Source organism: Brassica napus, chromosome A2 (genome assembly GCF_020379485.1).
Source record: "Brassica napus cultivar Da-Ae chromosome A2, Da-Ae, whole genome shotgun sequence".
Taxonomy (NCBI): domain Eukaryota; kingdom Viridiplantae; phylum Streptophyta; class Magnoliopsida; order Brassicales; family Brassicaceae; genus Brassica; species Brassica napus.
Window position 1 is genome coordinate 14,749,459 of NC_063435.1, and position 18,086 is coordinate 14,767,544.

General features: G+C 35.6%; 3 protein-coding genes across 4 annotated transcripts; 2 read left to right on the forward strand and 1 right to left on the reverse strand.

Annotated features, from left to right (window-relative positions):
• LOC125586324 (protein CURVATURE THYLAKOID 1A, chloroplastic-like) lies at positions 1-1,167 on the reverse strand. Its single transcript, XM_048756325.1, has 5 exons — positions 819-1,167; positions 625-731; positions 447-554; positions 275-346; positions 1-185 (listed from the first exon to the last, which is right to left on the reverse strand). Exons 1-5 carry the CDS (start codon positions 973-975, stop codon positions 120-122), a joined length of 510 nt encoding a protein of 169 aa, XP_048612282.1. The 5' UTR covers positions 976-1,167; the 3' UTR covers positions 1-119.
• A 2,325-nt stretch (positions 1,168-3,492) lies between these two features.
• Positions 3,493-6,812, forward strand: LOC106423122 (NDR1/HIN1-like protein 6). Of its 2 annotated transcripts, XM_013863910.3 has the most exons (3): positions 3,496-4,363; positions 4,515-5,329; positions 5,399-6,812. In XM_013863910.3, the coding sequence occupies exons 2-3, from the start codon at positions 4,563-4,565 to the stop codon at positions 5,415-5,417; spliced, it is 786 nt and encodes a 261-aa protein (XP_013719364.2). In that variant the 5' UTR covers positions 3,496-4,363; positions 4,515-4,562; the 3' UTR covers positions 5,418-6,812. The 2 variants fall into 2 exon arrangements, with proteins under 2 accessions (XP_048612288.1, XP_013719364.2); XM_048756331.1 differs by lacking the exon at positions 5,399-6,812 and having other exon boundaries at positions 3,493-4,363; positions 4,515-5,354.
• Positions 6,813-9,118: 2,306 nt separating this feature from the next.
• LOC106423130 (UDP-glycosyltransferase 72B1-like) lies at positions 9,119-11,045 on the forward strand. Its single transcript, XM_013863916.3, has one exon. It carries the CDS (start codon positions 9,303-9,305, stop codon positions 10,725-10,727), a length of 1,425 nt encoding a protein of 474 aa, XP_013719370.1. The 5' UTR covers positions 9,119-9,302; the 3' UTR covers positions 10,728-11,045.
• The last annotated feature ends 7,041 nt before the right edge of the window (positions 11,046-18,086 follow it).

Below are 18,086 nucleotides of genomic sequence, written 5' to 3' on the forward strand. Positions count from 1 at the left end.
TAAGATAATAGTTTCAGACTACACAAGATACATTGTTGAAACAGGGAGATTGTACAATAATCACATTACAAGAAAATTCCAGATATAAAGATGGTTTATTTTATTATTTAAAAAAGAATCTATTCGGTCCCAGCGATCTTCTTCTTCAAGGAATCAATATCCTCAGCCAGTTCCTTTCTACTTGACTGAAACAAAGATGAACAGATATAATTTGATTAATGTCAGATCATTGATGCTTTTATAGATTTTATAACCTTAGTCGCAGCTATGTTACCTTGAAGAGGAGGTATCTGTAGACGAACCATCCTGTGTAGCCGAGACCAACAAGTTCCATAACTTTGGGAAGCTACACTCGAAACAAACAAACATCAGTCGGGTCAAACCCATTACACTTTCTGATATCTACAACTAAAAGTTTTTTTTTTTAAAAAGGATTGTATTGTTACCAGAGGAACAGAGTTGATGGCACCAACAACAATGGAAGATAACCAAACAGCAACAATGGCTCCTCCTCCATATATTATTACAGTCGACTTGTTCTCAAGACCATCCCACTGCACCAAAACCGATAATCAAAACAAAACACAAAGCCAATCCAACTCAGTTCAAGCAATGGCTTCTTACCTTTTCCTTCAAGTCTGTGAAGAGTTCGTTGGTGTCAATGGACGTTGAGGTCTCATCTGATGAAGAAGCTCTCATCTTCATCAATTCACCCTTCTGCGAACCATTACCTGCGATTTAAACCGTACAAGATCTATTAAACCAAGATTATATTATAAAACCGAGCTTAATTTTGAATTTAAACCACTATACCGAACCTGAAACTAGCTTCGGCGGAACAGTGAAAGAGGATCGGCCAAAAGAGCGAGGAGGCAGCGGAGGAAGGTAAGGAACGGCGGAGAAGCGGTCGGAGACGGAGGTGACACGTGGAATCATCACTGCCACAGAGGACGAAGCTGCTACTGTCATCGCCATCGAAACACACCAGATAATCTATTCTTCTTCTTCTTCACACTCGATTTTCTTTTCAGCTGCGCTTTTTTGACTAGACAAGGTTTCGTATAGCAACACGTGGACGTTCCTTGTGGTCTTATTGGTTGCTGCTCTTATCTTTAGAAAATCCAACTGAGTGGTGTTTATAGAATGCAAGGTTTAAGGCCCATTTATAATATGGATCCATTATACAAACCATTGTATAATCCAACTCTTTTGTCGTATCCTCTCTATGTCTAGTCTAGGTGAGGGAACATATGAAGAACATGCATACATGGAAAAAGGATCATTCAAACCGTTGATCTTGTCTTACGATAATTACGACTTATGCGGATGATACGAAAACTATGGGGATGACTGGAAGGAGCTGTAAAAATAAAACTGTAGATTTTTGTTTTTTGTAGTTGTAGATAATTTTGGTGTAGAATATCAGCCGTAGGTTTAAAAAGATTAACATATAAATTTTTTTAAGCAAAAATAAGTGTTGTAGATTTATGGTTTTTCACGGCTAATAATAAATAAAAAAGAAAGAAATTTTTTTTCACAAACCGAGGTGCATTCTGGACAAAAATACTTTTCTTCTTTGTTGATGGGTACTTTGTGTTCTGGTTGAAATAATGTTTAGTTAGTAGACAATTTAGTTTGTACGAGTTATTATAGAAAAGTGAGTTTTTTTATTTCATTCTATTTTCAACATCTTTTATTCTTCTTTATTTCATATATCTAATATATAAATAAATACATATATATGTATGTATATAAAATTAAATATATGTGTGTTTCTTTTTATTTTGAAATCCATATTAATATATTTTGATAATTTAATTTTTTTAGTTTATGACCACATCAACATGAATAACATAATATATGAATTGTGGATATGTATTTTATTAGCACTTGTGGATAAGCTTTAACAAACAAACTGTGGACAGAGCAATGTGGATGGCTAAACATATTTGATTATATGCAATCAAACTTGTGTATACAACTTTTTTACAATCATGTATTTCTCTGCTTTTTTTTATTTAAACCAAAAAGAAGTATAAACAATGACTTTAATCTTAAAAGTGGTTTTGTGGATGAAGATTCGACATACTATGGACAAAGTCTTGTGGATGAGGTTTTGTGGACACAACAAAAGGATATCAATTAGAATCATGCCCACGAAGACAATAGACATGTAAAATTGAAAAGCCGATGAAGTTAGTGTCCACCAAAACTTAGTAACACAAAAAGATTAAAACTTTGGCAAAGATTAAAGCTTACTTCCCGATGAAATCACATGCTTCACGATTTCATGAAAGATCAAGAACTCGTCGATTAATCCGCTGCCGCCGCCGTCAAACAAGCTCTTGTTGGTGGATATTTAAGAGAGAGTGGAGTTGACACGAAAAATCGATCGAGAGAGGAGACAGAAGATATTTTAGCATAGGATTAAGGTTAGTGATAAGGGTTCTTGTTCTTCATCTGGTAGAATAGAAACAAAAGATAATGGAATTAGGGTTAGTGATTTGGGAACACAATTGGGAAAGTAGGCTTTCTCAATTTAATTTTTAAAATTTAAAACATTAATTAAAAGCATGATTAGTTAGAATAATAATTAATGAGAGATTTTGACAAAAAAGAAAGTAACGAGAGAGGAGAGAGGAGAGCAACACAAAAAACAAGAGAGGATAGAGTAGTGTTTCAAGGGTATATTGGACAATGAACAACTCAAAAGTGTGTGATAAGTGGAATATGTCTTTGAATGATATTAGAAAGTCAAAATGTGTCTATAGATGTAATTTTTTCTTTTCAAAAATCTTTACAAAGCATGATTGACAAAAATGTGAACTGTAAAAATAATTTAGGCTGTAAAAAGATCTTATAATCACTTGTAAAGCACTTGTCAATCAACCCATATATGAATATAAAGGAGGAATTCGAACAAGGAACCTTAAAATACTAATCTTATCAAAAAAAATTTAACCACATTAATCTTATCAATTTAAGTTGGCAAAAACGGATTGAAGTCATCTTTTTTTTTTCTTTGACAACACGGATTGAAGTCTATAATCCACATCTATATTCATTTCTATATTTTTTTTCTAAAACAAAAAATTTTTAGCACATTTTTGGAGTATTTATATATTCATATATATATATATATATTATGTTTACCATCGCTCGATTTTAGAGTATTTTATTTTCCTCTTGACTGCATCCACATTCAAAAAGAAATGTGCTAAAACAAACCCCACTTAAAAAAAAAAAACCCCCACTAAAACCGAGCGATGGTACAGCTCTTCCTCACCTCATGCTTCCCTAGTGCTTTCAACGACTAACCAATACTCAATTTTATCCTTTTTGGATAGAAATGTAATTATGTAAATATAATTAACATGGCAACGAAGGTTTGGTTACAAATGAATTTGAAATCCCATTTGCTATATAGCTAATACGATCCTAATTAAGAGCTTCAAAAAGTTTTTTTTTTTTTTTGGAAAACCCCATAGCATCAAATATAATTCAAAGCTTGGCTAACTAGAACGAATCTAAAAAAGTACAAAGAAGCAACAAACTGCAGCATTAAATTTTGTTAAGGTTGACGCACTAGTTGCTGAGACCATGACTCTGAGGTCAAAACTACGCCAACTGAACGATGAGTCTGAGAAACTACGGCTGGGGAACGAAGCTTTATTGGTAACAGTTTACGCAAACATATCACTTATATACGTACTGCAAGTAATCTACTTGTAGTGGAAAGTCAGCTAGCCGCTTGCTTAGATTTGTAGCTCTCTATATTCCGAGCAGAAATTGATCTAATATCATCCTTGAGCAGAAAAGATTCCTGAGTGCGATCTGATCTGTAACCACTTGACTGGTGATGATAGATAGGTTTAGTTATATTTTCTAAGCGAATGGACTAGAGACAAGGGGACGTAGTAGTTTATGGTGGCTTTAATTAGAGTACTTTTCATGTGATTTGTGTAAATTTTTCCAAACTTATTCTGTTTACCATTCTATAAGGGGATGGATAGCAAATCTATTTTTATTCATTTCTTTATTTTTATTTCAAAATAGAATAAAGTTTTAACGTATAATTCATTTTAGTTAAGAAGTTATTTTATTAAAAAAAATACATTAGACTTATCTAAAGCGTATTAATTATTTATATAAGACGTTATTTTATTTTGAAGAAAAATTGAGTGATACGAGATGTTAGTTTTATTATGTATATCATTTAATATATATATATATATATATATATCAACGTGCTTCCCTCAACCGGTAACGTGAGCCTGTTTGTGTTACACTGCAAGTTACTTGTGAAAACATTGAGCAGTTCAAGTTCCAGAGAGCCAAAGGGCACGTCAGGTTAATAATTTCAGTAAGTGGCCAAAGTGTCGGAAAATATTTGTTGTTCTTTATGTTGGTTGTTGGTAGGATTACGTACAATCATTTATTTGTATTTTATAGACGAACGATCATATAAAAATTTTAAATAATCAAATGATGAAAGAGTCATTTTGTGACTATAGTTGATATACACGGAGAAGAACAGAGATCACACAAGTCCTACGCATTCCATGGCCGCGGCAGAGATGTTTCTTAAACCGGTGCTTCAGAAACCACCCGGCTACCATGAGCTTCACGCGCCTCCTGAAACTCCAAACGCATTATCATCTTCATCCACGCTTCGTCGCCGGCCACCTAAGTATATGATCCCGCCGTCCTTTTATCCGGATAAGAAGAAAAAGTGGAGTCGTTGCCGCGTCTTTTGCTGCTGCTTCTGCATCACCGTCGCAATATTCATCCTCCTCCTTATCATCGCCGTCTCCGTCTTCTTCCTATGGTACAGCCCGAGACTCCCCGTCGTACGACTCGCCTCCTTCCGCGTCAGCAACTTCAACTTTTCCAACGGGAAACCCCGCGACGGTTTGTCGCACTTGACGGCGGACGCTTCGGCGAGGCTCGATTTCAGAAACCCCAATGGGAAGCTACGGTACTATTACGGCGACGCTGACGTGGCGGTGATCGTAGGAGATGGCGATTACGAGACGAGTCTAGGGTCAACGAAAGTCAAAGGGTTTGTGCAAAAGCCGGGGAATCGGACGGTTGTGATCGTTCCGGTTAAAGTGAAGAGAGAAGAGGTGGATGATCCGACGGTTAAACTGCTTCGAGCGGAGATGAAGAGTAAGAAGTTGGTGGTGAAGGTGACAGCTAAAACGAAGCTGGGATTGGCTGTGGGAAGGCGTAAGATTCTTACGGTGGGGATTACTCTCAGATGCGGTGGCGTGACGTTACAGAACCTGGATAAACAGATGGCTAAATGCACCATCAAAATGCTTAAATGGTACGTACAACTACTACTACCTTGATTAATGATTAGTGTACATAAATAAATAAATTATTTAAATCGCAGGATTAAGTTGCACTCATAAGCAATGATCATGATGATGGATATCATTTTTCATCAAAGATTCATCAGAACGTTATACGACTCGAAGTGTTCAGGCTTCACGAAAGTGTCACAGTATCTGATTTTTGTTGTCCTTATTGTTTTTTACTGAAAGATTGCATATAAATGATTTGTGATCCAATATTAAACCATTCGTTATCATTTTAATTTCGATTGATTATAAATATGTATCTCAGGAGGAATATAAATGTATTCACACATTCGTGTACGTGTGTTCGTGTTCAGAGTTATTCAGACATAACTAACCCTGCCACATGCTTAGCAAAATAAAGGTACGTCCTGTTTCGTGCTTTACAATTCTATGACACCATATGCCGTTTTATCAAGAAAAGACGGTACACATTTCCTCGATAGGTTACTAAAACGGCATGCACTCTTCAAAAACACACGAATTATTCAACTAATCCACAAGTTACTAAGAGTCATAAAAATAATGGAAATTTAAGACGCAACCAAAACCTGTAAACACAAACTCAGTAGTAGCAAATAGGTTTTGCTATCTATAGTTGGCCTCTCACTTATTTGATTCAGAAGAACACTCTATCTATAAATAGAAAGAAAGAACGAAAAAAAAAGATGAAATAGAACCCTATAGCCTTTCATCCCTTCAACGGATGCTGGCAGGAGATTCAAATAAAAGCACCTAAGTTTCGAGCTTCTCTTCTGTCTCCTAGGCTACAAAAGTAGAAAGTGTGCTCTCTTCTTGAAGATATCATCAAACTGACTCAGTCTGATATCCTAAACTCAACTCCTAAAACGTCTTTCACCATCTCATATGTCACAAATGTCAATATTACTAATTATAAATGTAAGTTAATTCATTAAAGGTGTCAGTGTAATCAACCATCGTGAGAGTTAACGTAAAAGCGACACATAGGAAACTGACTTCTCAAATAATATTATAGAGATAGTTTTTTTTTAAATATTTCACCTAGAAGCAAGTTGCTCCAACTTTGTTTTTGTTTTAATAGTATTAATATATTTATATTACATATAATGTACACATTAGAGCTCTTATAAAACTTAACTAGATTTTAATCCGCACACCCGTGCGGATAACATTTCATTTATAGATATAAAATTTTATATTATTTTGTATAGAATAATTTATGATAATATATTACTGTCATTTTTAAAATAACTTAATAGATGATATATAGTTCTAAATATTAAAATTTAACATATGTTAACAACTTTATTTTTTGTAAAAATTATTACATAATTTATGAATATTAATCATTTTAAAAGGTGAATGATATTTAGTCACTTTAAACGGTGAATGATATTTTATTTATTTATCTTAATTAAATTATTTTTCAAAGTATATTGGTTTACCAATTCAACATAATTTTAATATGTTTGCACAAAAAAAACATAATTTTAATATGTAATTCATAAATTACTTCTATTTTAATATAATGTAGAATATACCTATACAATTTATAAAATTAGCATATAATTTAATTATTTGGTTTATGATAAAAATTTAATTAAAATTAATTTATAATAATATTATACTACTAATTGCGAAATTAATCAGTGCATTAATTAAAAGAATTTTAAAAAGATTTTGTTAGATTTTTTCTCAACATATTTTGTTGTTCCTAAAAATAAAATTTAAATTTATAGTTAAAAATAGATTTATTATTAATATCCTTATAATTATTTAGAAATATTATACATTAAATAAACTAATGTAAACAATAAAAAATTATTTGAATTTATGGATCTAGATTTCTAGTATGACTATTTTGTAGTAGATAAAAATGGTACTTTTTTTTTAATAGATAAGATATATTATTAATTCTATCAGCTTAAGTGTGTGATCTAGTAGGATCATATAATATCACCAATGAATTCATGATTGTAACTAGTTTTTAGTAAAACATTGTAACCACCTAATATTGTAGGATTATCAAACTTCAACACTATGACGTTAACAAGAGCAAGTACAAACGACACTCTTGAGAATTCAGAGATTTTTCTGCTATGGTCGATAGAAACACTAGCAAAACATAGCAAATTTAGATTTTTGACTTACTGTGAGTTTTTGTTAAGTTTTTTCGCCAGATCCATAATCAATTGTTTTTTTTTTGAAAAAAGCAATAATCAATTGTTTTAATTACAACTAGATTTTGACCCGTGCAACTGCACGGGTGTTTGTTTTCACTTTTTTATAAATAAATTATTGTTTTAGAACATAAGTGGTATATATTTTTAATGTTAATCATATACTTAAATATTTATATAACTATTTCAAATACAATAATTTTATAATTTACATGTTATAATTAATTAATTGTTTAAACCTTATGTATTTGCCACTTCTTATTATATATTTATCTTATTGTATTTGCATTTAGTTATTAAGCAAATTAATATATTCATGAAAAAATATATTTAAAAAATATTTTGTATATAATTTAGGATAAATTCTGACCCGTATTTCAAAACTGGTTTTCTTTTTACCAATATTTTTATGCTTATTCATTTTAGATCATTTATTATTGTATATATAAAATTGTAAGATATGTTAATTTTTAGACATGTTATATAGTTTGTTAATTTTTAGCCGTTCTATCATCATATTATATTTTAAATAAATAGTTTATATTTATGAAGATAAAATTTATAAATTTATCAATTGAATATAATTTATCATATTTATTTTAGTATAATAATTATATTTTAACATGATCATGACTATAAAAGTAGATAAAATATGATATAATTTATTTATTTTCATTTCTAAACGATAACTTAAAATACATCAAGTTATTGTTTAAATATTTTTACACAGATTTATTAAAAAATTTAAAATATAATATATAAATATATATTATATTTAAAATGAAAATATATTATGATTAAAGTAGTTACAAAGATTTTATATTATTAACTTTATAGAAATACATGTTAATTTTTATACATGTATTATATAGTTTGATAATGTTAACCCATCTTACCAACATATTAAATTTTATTTTTGAACATAAATATTTTATAATTACGAAAATAAAATATATAAATATATAAATTTAATACAATTTTATTATATTTAGCTCAATATAATAATTTTATTTAGCTCAATATAATAATTTTATTTTAATATGATTGATTATGATTATATAATAAATAAAATACTATAGATTTTTTTATTTTTCATTTTATATAACTGAATATATTAATGTATAATAATATTTTAAACTAATTTCAAAATTAGTGAAAATATTTAAATATAATTTTGAAAATGAAGATCTTGTAAAAATCTTTTCAAACAGATTTGTTAGACTCTTAAAATAAATATATTTATATTTAAAATGAAAAGATATCAAAAGATATTATGATTAAAATATTTTAAAAATTCTATTTATTATTAGTTTAAATTAAAATGTAGTATGAATTTCTATGAATAGGTCCATTAGGTCCATTTTTAAAATAATCACACATGAATCAAGGTTGTGACTTCTGTTTTAATATATAAGATATCTCAAGTCTCAAACACCATAAACAGAAGAAGCCATATTTTAGATAATAGATACTTTAAAATCTTCTAAAGTTAATTGATATCGTTCAAATGATACATTTTTAGCTAACCCCTTTTTTTTTTTTAGCTAACCCCATTTTAACCATAGTATTTTTAGTTTTAAACACAAATTAAAGGTTTAGTAATATATAGGGGTTGTGAGATCGTAATAATACACACAAGAACCCTCAATATAAAGCCTTTACTTAGCACCTTATCAGTTCAAATGATACAAGATATAAACGTTAATCACACAAGTTACAACCACAAAGAATAAAAAATATTTAAAAAAATAAAAACAGTTCTTGAAACTTTGAATCAATGGAGGAATCAAAAGCGCCTCACGTTGTGATGATACCGAGTCCTGGAATGGGCCACCTCATCCCATTCGTCGAGTTAGCTAAACGACTCGTCCACAACCATGGCTTCACCGTAACCTTCGTCGTGGTTGGCGAAGGTCCACCGTCAAAAGCTCAGAGAACCGTCCTCGACTCTCTCCCTTCTTCAATCTCCTCCGTCTTTCTCCCTCCCACCGATCTTACCGATATCCCGTCAACGGCTCGCATTGCAACTCGCATTTCTCTCACCGTGACCCGTTCGAACCCGGAGCTCCGTAAAGTCTTCAACTCTTTCACGGCGGATGGTCGTTTGCCGACGGCGCTCATCGTCGATTTGTTTGGAACGGATGCTTTCGACGTCGCCTCAGAGTTTCAAGTGTCACCGTATCTTTTCTACCCATCAACGGCCAACGTCTTGTCGTTTTTCCTAAATTTGCCTAAACTTGACGAAACGGTGTCGTGTGAGTTTAGGGAATTAACCGAACCGGTTAAGCTTCCTGGATGTGTACCGGTCTTTGGTAAAGATTTCCTCGAGACAGCTCAAGACCGGAAAAACGACGGATACAAATGGCTATTACACAACACCAAGAGGTATAAAGAAGCCAAAGGGATTCTTGTGAATACCTTCGACGAGCTAGAGCCAAATGCTATAAAGGCCTTGCAAGAACCTGGTCTTGATAAACCACCTGTTTATCCGGTTGGACCGTTGGTTAACATTGGTAAGCGTGAGGGTGACCAGAGTGAAGAGTCTGAATGCTTAAAGTGGTTGGACAACCAACCATTCGGTTCGGTTTTGTATGTGTCCTTCGGTAGTGGCGGTACACTCTCATGTGAGCAGCTTAATGAGCTTGCTCTTGGTCTTGCAGATAGTAAGCAACGGTTTCTTTGGGTCATACGAAGTCCGAGTGGGGTTGCTAATTCTTCGTATTTTGATTCACATAGCCATACTGATCCATTAACATTTTTACCATCCGGATATTTAGCTCGCACCAAAGACAGAGGTTTCGTGATCGCCTCTTGGGCTCCACAAGCCCAAATTTTAGCCCATTCATCCACAGGAGGATTTCTTACTCATTGTGGATGGAATTCAACTATGGAAAGTATAGTAAATGGTGTTCCACTTATTGCATGGCCATTATACGCTGAGCAAAAAATGAATGCGATTTTGTTGACGGAAGATATCCATGTGGCGCTTAGAGCCCGTGCAGGGGTTGATGGGCTGGTGATGAGAGAAGAGGTGGCTAGAGTGGTGAAGGGATTAATGGAAGGTGAAGAAGGTAAAGGAATGATGGAAGGTGATGAAGGTAAAAGAGTGAGGAATAAGATGACAAAACTGAAGGAAGGAGCTTGTAGAGTGATGAAGGATGATGGGTCATTTACAAAGGCTCTTAGTCAGTTAGTCTTGTAAATGAAAAGAGAGCTAGAGCAAAACGGTAAGCATTCAAATAATCTTATATTTATACTTTTATTAAAATATGCAAGTGATTTGCCTCTAGTTTCAGTCTTGATTGTTTTTATGAATGTATGTGTGTGTCAGTGTGTGTGTTTTTTTTGCGGTGGTCTTGTTAGTTGACATAGACCCTATCTTTAAACCACTTGTAATATCAGAACCCAGGATGAGTTGCTCGGCGGTACCATTACCGGCTGGGTATATGATAAGTGTACAGTTTGTAAATATTATTGTATGTTCTCTTACCGCAATATATATATACTCTTTTACGTTTCAAAGCAGACCAAACTGGTTTGTAACTTTATCAGTATTACAATATCTGTAGTAGTTGATTCGATTTTATGTCGATATTATTCTACTATGTAACCAAAATATAATTGATTGGAAAAAAGAGGTATGTAATGAAATAGTATGATTACGAAAAAAATATATTATTTTGTCACAACTATGACTTGTCATATTCTATAACATTTATTTCAGTATAATCTTTAAGGCGTTTGGTAAATAATTTACTTGTAAATCTTTATACACCGTTTCTTAAGCTTGTAGACTATATTTGCACGATAAGAGTGTGTGGCGGCCACTTGCCAAGCCTTAACCTATCGTCATTTGGACACTGATAAGAGTTGCCCGAGATGCATGCGCAGTAGAAACAAACGATTAGTCATCTCATTTTAAGTGCTTTGTCCTTCAAATTTGGGCTCTTTTTGACTTCTCATCCCTTTCGGATTTTTTCCTAGTACTTTTTTTATATCAAAGCATGAACTTTTTATATTAGAAGACAAAATGGTTGGGCATCCCAGATCCATAGTAGAATAATAACTTCCCTTGGATTTTATGATGCATTTGAAAACCGATGAATGATAAAATTTTCAATTAGAAAAGAAATATCCCCATTTAATACCCTTCAATTAGCATCTCTAGAAGTGGAAAATTGGAGGATTGCAAAACAAAAAGAATATGAGGAAGAAGTGGACAAAGAGCACATCCCTCGGAGGCAGAAGCCACATTAGCTGATATAATTGGAGTTAGGACTATACTCTTAAAAATATAGAGCATGCTCATGAAAAATCGAGCTGAGCTCAGCCAGTTCAAAAGCTATAATTCATTTTGACACTTCAATATATCACTTATACGTAGCAGACAATAAACAGTTTGGAGAAAAAAAAGAGAAAAAGGAAAGAAAATAATCTAGCTCGATTTGATACATTGGTATGTACATCTGTTTTCTCAAATTTACCATCCACGCATTTAATCCTCCATCGCCAATGACAAATCGAACAAGACTTTATGAAGATAGTCCTAACTCCAATTATATCAGCTAATTTGGGTATACCTGAAATACTCGTACTTTTAATTTAAATATTCAAACCCAACCAATTTGAAAAATTGTCCAAATGGGTATTAAAATTCTAAACCAAAATACCATAAAATCTAAAATATTTGATATGAACCCGGTTGGATAACATCTACGAAAAAAACCACAAGTTTAAGGTGACGTGGCATAGCTCTGAGGCGATATTTTGGCGATTAGGGTTTCAAGGTGGTTTCTTCTCCAAGGCATCTTGCCGGCGCCGCCAAAGGTGCTCCGATGGAGGCTCCGGCTAATTCCGTCTCGTCTGAGATAGGCTCTCCGCCTAGTTCAACTCCGGTTCCTTCTAAAGGCAATTGGGTTCGAGCGGTCCAAGGTGAACAGAAAGGTCTGAAGAAGTACGAGGTTAACGTGGTGATGAAGGATGGAGTGGGATCGATCATGGTTCCTGACGAAGTGAAGGATGCATCTCCCTTATGGGATGAATTTCTTATGGGAAAGTTTCTGGACAAAGCGCCTCACATCGCTAAAGTCCATGCTATAGTGAATAAGATTTGGGGTTTGGGAGATAAAACACAGATGGTGGAGGTGTATATTATCAACTCGAACACTATGAAGTTTAGGGTTCCAAACTCTTCAACGAGGAAACACATCCTTCGGCGGGGTATGTGGAATTTGGCTGGTATTCCAGTGGTTATGTCTAACTGGTCTCCTTTCATTGAGGAGGATCAACCAGAAGAGAAATCCATCCCGTTATGGGTACATCTCAAACATGTCCCAATGAATATGGTATCCTGGAAGGGTTTGAGTTTGATAACAAGTCCAGTGGGAGTTCCTGTTAGGCTCCATCCGGAAACCGCACAATGTATTAATTTGAAGTTGCCAAGAATATTTGTGAATGCTGATCTCACAAAAGAACTTCCTAAATCGATGAGTTTCAACCTCAACGGTAAAGAGACTCTTGTCGAATATGTATACCCTTGGCTCCCCTCGAGGTGCTCTAACTGTATGAAGTGGGGCCATCTGGAGCAAGCATGTTTGGCTCCAAAGAAGGTTTTGGAAGAAAAAACAAATCCAGAGGTGGAAGAACAAACAAATGTAGAGGTGGAAGATGGTGAAATTGTGGGTTCATCAATTAATGAGATTGATCACTTGGTGAAACAAGCTGATCCGCAGGGTACGGAGGTTCCTGTTGCAGATCAGTCAAAGGATAAGGAAGCAGAGCAGAGTATGGAGTCTGGTGGGGAGAATGATAGGACTCGGGTGTTGGATGTGGAAGTAGAGGAAAATATGGGTTTCACAGAAGTAATAGTGAGGAACCAATCAGCAGAAGAGATTACCCCAAAGGAGTTGGAGTGGTCTGATGTGTCCCCAGGAAAGCTAGTAGATCACCTAAGAAGATGACAGAGCCTGAACAGGTCTTGACTACTTCAAGATTCTCGGTTCTTGCTTCAACAGAGGAGGAAGAGGAGGTTGATGCAGATACCGTCCAGGAGGGGACTGCAGATTCCGTTCAGGAAGGTTCTGAGAATGCTGACAACCCTATGACAGTAGATACGCTGAGGAAGACTAATCAAACAAGAGAGAAGGACCAAACTGCGATTATCATGCGGCAGTCTCTACCAAGAGACTCTAAAGATAAGCACAGGTTTCTATCTGACCCGAGTGCTCAGAAAGCCAAGGAGGGCGCACCTCTGGCTTCGAGCAAAAAGTCCACTCGCAAAAATAATTAATGTCTGGTTTCTTCTGGAACATCAGAGGACTCAATAAAAAAACTAAACACTCTGTAGTTCGAGAATGGATCAGAAAGGGATCGTTCCAGTTTGGCTGTCTACTGGAGACGAAAGTAAAGGAAGCAAAAGCAAATCGTCTTGCTGAATCAATTTTTGGAGACTGGTCTTTCCTGTCTAATTATGAAAATAATAGATTGGGAAGGATTTGGATTGTCTGGAGTCCGAAGGTTAGAGTGACTCCTTGTTTTAAGAGTGGCCAAGTAATCACTTGTGCCATCTTACTGGATGGTATGGCTGAAGAAATATTTTGTTCTTTTGTTTATGCTGCTAACACAATGGAAGAGAGAAGGGAGCTATGGCAGGATCTGAAATCACATCAGGACTCGCCTATGATAAGGAACAAGCCATGGTTGGTTTTTGGAGATTTTAATGAGATATTGGATGAAGAAGAGCACTCATGGAATGAGGACATGTCGTTGGTGTCAAATGGGATGAGAGAATTTCAAAGCATGGCCAACTATTGCTCGCTTATTGACATGTCTTATCAAGGTCTCAAGCTCACTTGGAGCAATAAAAGGGACAATGACTTGATTTGCAAGAAACTGGATCGTACCTTGATGAATGATTCATGGTTGCATAAGTTCCCTCAAGCTTATTGTGTCTTTGAGGCGGGAGGTTGCTCTGATCATATGCGCTGTAGGATTGTGATCCAGGAGGGGGTGGCTAAAGTTCGAAAACCTTTTAAATTTATTAATGCTATTGCTGAGTTCCCGGAGTTCCTTCCTTTGGTTAAAGAATTTTGGGCTACTACGGATCCTCTCTTTAACTCTACTTCTGCTTTGCACCGCCTGTCAAAGAAGCTGAAGCTGATGAAACCTCTTCTGCGGCAGCTGAGCAAAGATCATATTGGGGAAATAGAAAAGAAAACAAAGGTGGCTTGGGGTATCCTATGTGATCGCCAAAATACTACTATGCTCAACCCAACACAAGAGAATATGAAAGAGGAGTCACTAGCCTACGATCGGTGGAACTTTCTTTCTACTCTTGAAGAGAAAGTTCTTAGTCAAAAGGCAAAAGTTCATTGGTTGGGCATTGGAGACGGCAACAATACGCAATTTCATAGAGCAGCCAGGGTTAGAGAGGTTCGTAACGCGATCAGAGAGATCCATAAAGAAGATGGTACAATAGCAAAACATCAAGAAGAAATTAAGGTGGAGGCAGTGAGGCATTTTTCTCTGTTCCTATCGCACAAGCCGGAGGATTTCATAGGCATACCAGAAGCAGAACTTAAACAACTTTTGGGGTTTGAATGTGAAGAAACAGATATGCGGTTTTTAGACAGGGAAGTATCAGAGGAGGAGATTACAAAAGTTTTATTTGCAATGGCAGCCAACAAGTCCCCAGGACCTGATGGGTTTACTTGCGAATTCTATAAATCAGCCTGGCCGGTTATTGGAAAAGACTTCGTTGTAGCAGTTCAGTCTTTCTTCACAAGAGGCTTTCTACCCAAAGGAATAAACTCAACTATCTTAGCCCTTGTACCAAAGAAAGATGAAGCAACAAAAATGGGAGATTACAGACCCATCTCATGTTGTAACGTCTTATACAAGGTACTTTCAAAGATTTTGGCGAACAGGTTGAAAAAGATACTCCCCAAGTTCATCTCAACGAATCAGTCAGCGTTTGTCAAAGACCGTTTGATCATGGAGAATGTTTTGCTAGCTTCTGAGCTTGTCAAGAGCTACCACAAGCCAACAATATCATCTAGATGTGCGGTAAAGATCGATATCTCAAAGGCTTTCGATTCAGTTCAGTGGCCTTTTCTGCTGTCTATACTCTCTGCAATAAATCTCCCGGAAAAATTTGTTCTTTGGGTGAAGAAGTGCATTGAATTGGCCTCCTTTTCAGTCCAGATCAATGGAGAACTGGCCGGTTACTTTAATAGTTCCAGAGGGCTTCGTCAAGGATGTTCTCTCTCCCCATATCTGTTTGTTATCTGTATGGAGGTGCTGTCTAAGTTGCTAAATAAAGCAGCTTTGGAGAAGAAAATAGGATATCACCCTTACTGTCAAGAGGTTCAGTTGACTCATCTTTGTTTCGCTGATGATTTATTGGTATTCTCAGATGGCAAGAAGAGTTCGGTGGAAGGTATTCTCCAAGTATTTAAGGATTTCGCTGGTATGTCAGGCTTACATATAAGTCTGGAAAAGTCTACTTTGTTCTTGGCTGGAGTATGTGAGGACAGAGAGGCCATATTGGAGCAGTTTCCTTTTGAGATTGGGACCCTTCCGGTTCGTTATCTTGGGGTTCCTCTCTTAACAAAGCGTATGACATCGAGTGACTATTCCCCTCTGGTAAATAGAGTCAAGAAACGTATAACAACTTGGACGGCACGTCAGCTCTCCTTTGCAGGCCGCCTGCAACTTATAGGCTCTGTGATCCACAGTATAACAAACTTCTGGATGTCGGTTTATAGGCTCCCGAAACAGTGCATTAAAGAGATTGATCAGCTTTGTTCATCGTTCTTATGGTCTGGTCCGACAATGAGTACCACAAAGGCCAAGATATCTTGGGACAATGTGTGCAGACCAAAATAGGAGGGAGGATTAGGGTTACGGTCATTGTCTGAAACCAACAAGGTATGTAGTCTCAAGCTCATCTGGCGTATCTTATCGCAGTCTACTCTGTGGGTTAAATGGATTAAACGGTATCTGATAAGAAAGGGCTCCTTCTGGAGCATCAGCGACACAAGCTCTCTTGGTTCTTGGATTTGGAAGAAGCTACTGAAGTATAGAGCTCTGGCCAGATCTTTTGTACAAGTAGAAATAAGAAGTGGAACTACTACTTCTTTCTGGTTTGATGAGTGGTCCCCCTTGGGGAGGATAATAGACCTCACAGATATGCAAGGTTGCATCGCGCTTGGGATCAATCTCAATGCCACCGTCGAGTTTGTTATCCAAAACTACCGGAGCCGCCGCTACAGAGCAGAGCACTTGATTACCATTGATGAGGAGATCCTGAAGTTGAGAGCCCAGGGGCTTACGGAAGAGGACGATGTGGTTAAGTGGAAAGGGAAAGGCAATGTGTTTCGACCTTGTTTTGACACACACCAAACTTGGAACTCTATTCGAGTGGCGACGTCAAAAGTTCAGTGGTATAGGGGTCTCTGGTTCGCTGGATCAACTCCAAAGTACTCTGTTATGTCTTGGCTTGCTGTCCATAACCGCCTGGCAACAGGAGATAGGCTGCTGCAGTGGAACTCTCAGGCAAACGCTCAGTGTATCCTCTGTAACTCTGCAGTTGAATCCAGAAATCATCTTTTCTTTAGCTGCACCTTCACAGAGACTATTTGGAGGAACCTCACAAGGAAGCTACTTGGACAGAACTACTCACACATATGGAGTGAAGTTCTTGATCTTATATCGACACACACTGTCTCAGGGGAGACAAGGTTCCTCCTAAGATATGCTTTTCAAGTTTCAGTGCACAGTATTTGGCTGGAGAGAAATGGTAGGAGGCACGGCAAGGTTCAGAGACCTCCGAGCATTCTTATCAAGTTCATCGACAAGCAAATACGAAATCGAATCAGTTCTCTCCGGGGACGAGCTGGAACATCCTTCAACAACACTATGGTGGTTTGGTTTTCGTCTAGAGATTAAATGGGTTCCATTCCACCAAATTAGTTTCAAAACTATCATACAAGTTTACACTCAAGTTGCATTAGTTTGTAAAAAAAGTCTTTTTTGATTTGAATAAATTTAACATTCTTTCAAAAAAAAAAAAAAAAAAAAAAAAAAAAACATCTACGCCTAAGTTAGAGATTTGTATAACCTTTATAATGATAAATGTATGTGTATAAAGAAACAATGGTGAAGAGAGTTAAAGTCTGAATCACCTACCATTTTAGGCATAATGATATCGAATATAAATGTTAACGTATAAATTGTTGGAACTATTTTTCACAAGCCAATTGGGCTGAGTGAAAAATATAATATAATGTGAAGTAAATATTGTATTTTATATAGAGAAAGTCCATCACATCTGTGAGTCTATGGATTGAATAAAATGTTAGAAAAACGTTTTACTAAGTTGATGACTAAACTAAATCTATTTGGTGACAAATGACTTAACCTAAGTAAGTTTGATGACTAATTTAACTTAGTGACCAATCTATGCAACTTAGTGACAAATGGTTAATACTAAAGTTCACTTGGTGTCTAACCATGGTGACTTAGTAACAGATGTCAAAAGCTTAAGCAAATTAAATGACAC